We start from the raw sequence: 6819 nt of genomic DNA, 5'->3' as shown, positions 1-6819 counted from the left end.
CTGCAGCGCAGAGGATGGCCCAACAATTACTTCTGTCAACTATGCCCGCGGAACCTTGAGAGCTCCGAGCACCTGTTCTGGCAATGCAACTTCACGAGGACCGTCTGGGCCGAACTGTCGACCTGGCAACATTGCCATGTTTTCGAGCAGACAACTTGGATCCACAGCACCAGCTCGCTGGAGAAGATGGCGTCAATGATCACGGCTGCGCGGCCGGGTACCAGGAAAGGAATTAAATCCCTGACGATGCTGGCCCTATGGGAAATATGGCAAGAACGCAATCACTGCATTTTCAGGGCAAAGGAGGCAAGTGTGATGGACGTGCTGCTCACAATCCGGCACAATCTCAGTCTATGGCAGCAGTGTGGCGTCAAGTTTCTTCAGAACCCCTTCGGGGACCCGCCATGAGGATAGGCTAACGGCATGTGCCTTTGGCACTCCGTTTTTCTTCATTCATCTTCAATTTATCCTTGATCTTTGGATCCTCGCCCTTGTCATTTTTCCACTGCTCTCTGCTTAATTCAATGAAATATCAGCCTTGGCTGGTTCTTCAAAAAAAAAAAGATCGTGGAGATATGTTGTTGTCGTTTTAGATAATGGTGTAGCTTGTATTCAACTTTACTTTAAAAAGCTTTGGTGCTAGTCGTGGTGGTCTGTGATAAGGTTTATATTTTGCTCGGTAGACGTCTCTTGTTGTTAGAGGGTGCTCGTAAACTTATCATGTCACACTAAGACTGATGCCTTAATAGGAACTTGATGCATGGTTGTGTTATCAATTTTCAAAAATCAAAATTACGGGGTGATCCCTTATTTCAAAAATAGTAATACTCGTGTATATCGACAAACCGCTTACAGCCGGCCTATGAACTAATTACATTTTGTAAAAATGCCCTTTGTCAATGCGAATTTGACAAGATTTGTGCACTTCTTTTTTTTGCGGACTTTACATACACTGCACAACACTGCAACGCTACAGTACTCATAAGCAACAATCTTCTACTAAGAAAATAATTGTGCTGATCTCTCCGGCCTCACATTGCTCCATTTGCTTCGGAACCCTGGTCGGCGATGTGCACCGACGGCTGGGTGCTCCTGAACCTAAGCCCGTTCACCATGGGCTTCACCTTCTCGGTAAGCTTCATGATGGCCAAGAAGAGCACCCTGTACAATATGACCATCCCGAACAGGACCGCGAGGTCGACCCACTTGTTGTACCCCATCTCCACCTGCCAGTACTCCCTGAGGATCTCGTCGCCAGTGATGGTGGCAGCGCCGCCAACCTGGTTGTTTGGGAAGGTGAGGCCGAGGAACTCGTTCTTGTAGAACCCCTGGTTGGCATACTTGTGGAAGGCGACGTAGTACATGGGGTACCTCCACACCGGCTTGGGAAGGTCGTGGGGCAGGCGGAAGAAGCCGCCGTTGAGCATCATGACGCCCTGGATGCCAGCGCCGGTGATGATGCCCATGAGGAAGTCAGGCACGGCGCTGGCCACAATCATCATCAGGCCCTCCACGAGCATCATTGTCATGAAGAGCACCAGCGCGAAGTAGGCGAAGTGGTCGAAACTCCTCTGCAGGCCGACCAGGTAGTAGGCCATCGCACCCGGCACCAGGGAAATCAGGAGTAGATACGGCGTCGCCGAGACTGTGTTGGCGATCACGAACGACGAGACGCCGTAGTGCCCGTTCAGCCTCTCCCTTCCAAATATCTGCGTTGTGCATACATAAAGCACATCAGATCAACGTATCGTGAGTATCGTTTTTCAATTTCATTTTAGAAAAATTTCAGCACCAACCGAAAATCAGTGAATTTCAGTGAATTATGTTTTCATTTCGGTCAAAGGGCCGAAATCTCCACTTGATTTCAATTAAGATTTTGAATTTTTTGAAAAATATTTGAATTTCTGTTTACTACTGAAATTGCCTAAATATTTTGGCAAAACGTAAATATTTCAGTGTCTGCTAAAGTTAATGAAATTCAGCGGATTTCATCGAAATCTCACTGAAAGTGAAAACCATGATCGTGAGACGTGAGATGAGATGGAACTCGATCAGAAACTTCACCTTCATGTCCTCGACGAAAGACGGGAAGCCTCCGATGGCCATGAAGGTGAGGAAGGCGCCTACGAACATGAGCATGGAGCCACGAGCCTGCATGCAAAGTTTTCAATCACACGAGTTAACACAACAGTGATCAGTGGCGTGGCAACTACAACGAGAGGCTTCTGGCTACGCACCTGTATGGATCCATAGCTATGGCCGATGTCATAGAAGATGGTGCCGCAGCAGAGGCAGAGGGCGATGTAGATAGCGAAGCGGAGCCAGTAGTAGCCGAGGTCCCTGTACATGTTGATGAAGGACCTCTTGGTTAGCACCAAGGACTGCATCAGGAAGCTCGGCTGCTGCCCTTCCATCTTCACCACCTCCCCTACCTGAAACCACACGACAAACCACATACACGCTTATAATTAGCAAAATTCAGCACTCCAACTGAAAGTTTCAAAATGTACGTGGAGTCCGGCCGGGCTACTCACAGTGCCGCGTATGTCAGCGATCTGCCGAGTCACCTTGTCCATGTACACGGAGGATTTGTAGGAGACCACCAGCGCGTCGATGTTCTCGGCGGTGGTCGTCTTCTTCCCGCCGAGGCCTTCCTCGATGTCCTGAGGAATCAATTGATGAAGCGCATGGTTAGGAATACTATTCACCAAGAAGATTTCAGATATAGAGTAGATAATTAAGGTCCTTGTTGATTGAACGGTGGCGATGTGCTCACATTGTCGAAGTCCTTGTTGATGGTCCTCAGGAAGTGGTCGGAAGGGTTCATCAGTGACGGGCAAGGAAACCCGCTCAAAGCGAAGAACTGAAACAAACAAACAAACAAACAAATTATTAGGTAACAAAAAACTCAGTGGCTTCAAGAGTTTCTTGTGCACTTTGACTATAGTAATCCAGGTCCAGCAAGTGAGGAAGATAGGAACACATGGCATGTTTTGTCAAAGGATTAGCAGTATCATTTTCTTCAGTTATCCATCTACCGTACCTACGGACCGACCGACCGAGGCACATTTTTCTCCTCCGTGACCGGCACACCGTCAGCTAGGAAAACACGCGTGTTTGTCAAACCGTGTGGTCAATTTAATCACCCCATGAAATTACTATCACCTAATACTTCCTAAAAAATACACCGATTAATTTGTTGTATCAGGAGACTTGCTTGGCACAGTGGATTACCTATAATACGAGTACTAGACGATCTCTCCACAGTCGTCTACAGCTAAACCGAGCTTTCAGCCTCAGCTGTCACCACTCAAAAAACAGTCCTGAATGCAAGCACATCTTCGCCACTGTGCTATGAACGCGATGCCGCAGTTGAGTTAGGCGGCACTGATCGATCAATGCATGTGGCCAGCCAAACGTGTGTGATTTTTTATTCTTTTTGGGAGTAAGCTTCCCTGCCAAAACGAATGTTCCCAGTGCGTGGCGCAGTCCATATATATGTTCCCCGGCGGTTTGGATCGATCGTGTGCAGTGCTCCTAGTCCCTACCAGTGACTCGAGCACAGTTCCAACTGTGCATATATACAGTGATTAATATCGTGATCTATCTTTCCACAGTACGTACGTGATGTTGCTTCTGCAAGTTAAAACTGTTCCTCTTGTTCTCCGGGCGAACTCTAGTCATTTTCTAATACTCCCTCCGTTATTAAAAAAATCTAATGATAAGTGCCACACGTCAGGTTCATGACACTCTTGTCCTAACGTTTTTCGATGACAATTTCAGTCACGCAAGGATGGAAAATTCCAGTGACACACGGCAAGTTTTTGTATAAAAAAAAAACTAAACCACCAAAGTTGTCATGCTTGCTAACTGAAGTGATGTTATAATCTTTTTTCTTTAAATTAGATGTATACATACATTTTTCATTATATTTGTTTACTCATTTCATTTCATATATAGTTTATATTAAAATATTCAAATTGAACTTTGTTATCTTTCTGTTGAGTAATTAATGGAAAGGGATTCCCGGTTGAAAAAAAATTGAAATATTTAAAATATCTTATTTTTGTTACTGAAGGGAGCGCATAATTACTGCCGTGGTACGGTACTTCTTTGGCAATTGTGATCTCTTTGAAAGTTAATAATGTATTTTTCTGAAATATTTTAGTGCAATTCTGTTGTGGGTGGATAACTAAGTTAAATAAGCTATGAATGGTGTACCCAATTACCCAACCAAAGGTGATATTACTTACAGAAGATTTTTTATTTATTTCTCTAGATTTAGATCAAAATTTTGGCTGAAATATTTTGGACTTGCAGATATACACCCATAGGTATGTGCTAAAAAATCAGTATATGTTTTATAGATTGATCATATGATCTCACCAACAGATCCAAGCCTAAAGATCAAATAATTTGTATTACCACCGTCCAGTGTGAAACTGTGAATACGCCTACTAGGGTCGCGATCATGTCCAAAGTCCAAACACGTACATACGATAGCAACAGCAACATGCAACAATCAACAGCACTGTGCACGTATTCATACGTACATACGTACGCACGCATACAACAGTATGTACAGACGTACCTGGTTGGTCTCGGCGGCGGGACCGAAGAAGACGGTCTTGCCGTAGGCGAGGAGGCAGAGCCCGTGGAAGAGGCCGTAGACCTCAGTGCTGGGCTGGTGCACGGCGGCGACGACGGTCATGCCCTCCCGGCGGGCGAGCCTGGCGATCCGGCTGACGACGTGGAAGGAGGCGGCGCTGTCGAGGCCGCTGGTGGGCTCGTCCAGGAACAGCAGCGCCGGCCGGGTGAGGATCTCCATGCAGATGCTGACCCGGCGCCGCTGGCCGCCGCTGATCCCCTTGTGCATCCACCCGCCGATGCGCGTGTCCGCCGCGCCCTCCAGCCCCATCTCCCGCAGCGTCTCTTCCGCCCGGTCCCGCTTCGCCGCCGCCGACATGCCGCTCGGCAGCTGCAGCGACGCCGAGTAGCGCACGGCCTCCCGCACCGTCAACGTCGTCATCAGCACGTCGTCCTGCGTCACGTACGCCTGCAACACGCAAAGGATGCGTTGATTAACTAAAATAATTGATAGAGTGCGTTCGTTCACGATCAACCCGAATGAAAATGAGATTCTCCGAATTGAAATAGCTCATCCGTGCATGCACTAGGCTTACCGATGTTCCGTAGGATAGCTTCTGCCTCCGGCCATTGATCAAGATGTCTCCCTTCTGGCTGACACCAGAGCCTAGCCTTCCTGTAATTTTGTACCACGGAAGCTCGTCGTAATTAATTCTTTAATCTTCTCACCGCAAAAATTATAATATCTAGATACTAATTGTACGAGTCGCTACGACGCTAGCTGGCGAACAAAATCTTTCGAGTAGTTTATCAGGAAGGCTGGCTGTCTGACTAGCGAAGGCCAGCCCGCATACGATATTGTATAGGAGTAGTATTATTCACGAGCATGTATACGGCTGTACCAACCTGCTAGAGCGTCCAGAAGGGTGGATTTGCCGCAGCCGGAGGGGCCCATGATGGCGAGGACCTCGCCGGGGCGCGCATAGCCGTTGAGGCCGCGCAGGATGGGGACGCGGCCGGCCTTGCCGCCGGCCGCCGACACCCACAAGTCCTCCCAGGAAAGCACGACGCCCTGATCAACTCGGCGCAACGACGTCTCGCGAAGCACGGCGGGCACGGCGCCGGCGCCGTTCTCCACGCTGATCTCGAGCGACGAGGAGGTCCGCGACCGCGGCAGGGTCACCGGCATCGGAGCGAACGGCGGCGGCGGGAACGAGCTCCCGCTGCCGAAAGGGAAGCCGTCGGTGCTGCGCAGGGAGCCGCCGAGGACGTCAGAGGCCGTGTCGGACGGGCCCTCGTCGTCTGCGGCGTGGCCGGGACGGCTCTGCTCCCGCGGCGGGCTCGGCCTCCACCTCGGCACGGCGGGCAGAAGCTGCTCGGACGCCATATAGGGAGGCTTAGCCGGCTCGATCGTCGGAGACGTGCGTGGAAGCTAGCAATCAGCTGGCCGGGTGGTGGTATGGGTTTCTTCTTTTGCTCGTGATGACTCTGCGGAATGGTGGTATGGGCTGAGAGCCCGAGACTGCTTAAATAGAGGGAAGATATGAGGTGGTTGAGTGCAGGATTTATACTTAATCCTAATTCAAATCACAACTTGGTTTAGATTTTGAACAAAGGAGCGGGTCAAGAGGGGAACGGGGTGCTTAGTTCCTTCTGCCTGTGTATACTATACGTAGAGTACGTGCGTGTGGCATTCAACTTCGTTTTTCTATGACAAGGTGTCCAATGTTTTGCAGACAAATACTAATATTGTCGTGACAAGTACGAGGCTGACACCATTAGGCAATTTTACGGCCGAAGCAGTGGTTCTGCTGTACTAAAATGATTACGTTTGTGTGCTTTCATTGCTTGGTACGAGGTTCTCCAGAGCAAATTATTACTCTGCTTCCTTAGGGTTACGGTGCACTGGAAATGCCCATTTAAAGAAATTTCGTACCAACAGCAAATTCCATCATAGTTGCTGACGTCCTCACCCTCCTGCCCCATGGTACGATTCGCCGAGGACACCCTAATCCTAGCTGGGGCAACACCACAAACCGTGATAACTCTGAAAACTCTTGATGACTTTGCCAATGCCACTGAACTCCACATTAATTTCAAGAAACTACTATGTATCTCCGCCGACCAAACGTGAATTCCCCTACCCTCTACCTGCCACTCTGCCGGCTGGTGGCACGGAGGGCAACACTGGTACCTCGGCTTTAGCTAGTAGTTTAGGTTAGACTTTTTAGC

General features: G+C 48.9%; 1 protein-coding gene across 1 annotated transcript; it reads right to left on the bottom strand.

The window, feature by feature from the left end:
• Positions 1–810: 810 nt before the first annotated feature.
• LOC125509635 (ABC transporter G family member 1-like) lies at positions 811–6101 on the bottom strand. Its single transcript, XM_048674651.1, has 8 exons — positions 5494–6101; positions 5184–5263; positions 4592–5056; positions 2777–2863; positions 2535–2663; positions 2238–2432; positions 2065–2151; positions 811–1709 (listed from the first exon to the last, which is right to left on the bottom strand). Exons 1-8 carry the CDS (start codon positions 5972–5974, stop codon positions 1032–1034), a joined length of 2202 nt encoding a protein of 733 aa, XP_048530608.1. The 5' UTR covers positions 5975–6101; the 3' UTR covers positions 811–1031.
• Positions 6102–6819: the final 718 nt, after the last annotated feature.

The sequence above is a fragment of the Triticum urartu genome, chromosome 5 (assembly GCF_003073215.2).
Source record: "Triticum urartu cultivar G1812 chromosome 5, Tu2.1, whole genome shotgun sequence".
Classification (NCBI taxonomy): Eukaryota; Viridiplantae; Streptophyta; class Magnoliopsida; order Poales; family Poaceae; genus Triticum; species Triticum urartu.
The sequence above is the reverse complement of the archived record's forward strand: the minus strand, read 5'-3'. Positions and strand labels throughout refer to the sequence as shown.

Bases quoted from the DNA above. Each gene is read 5' to 3' on its own strand.
- LOC125509635 (XM_048674651.1), bottom strand. From the start codon at position 5,974: ATGGCGTCCGAGCAGCTTCTGCCCGCCGTGCCGAGGTGGAGGCCGAGC. The intron at 5,057-5,183 runs GTAAGCCTAGTG...TGCGTGTTGCAG, and splicing joins AGCTATCCTACGGAACATCG to GCGTACGTGACGCAGGACGA. The intron at 2,664-2,776 runs GTGAGCACATCG...TTGATTCCTCAG, and splicing joins TCAACAAGGACTTCGACAAT to GACATCGAGGAAGGCCTCGG.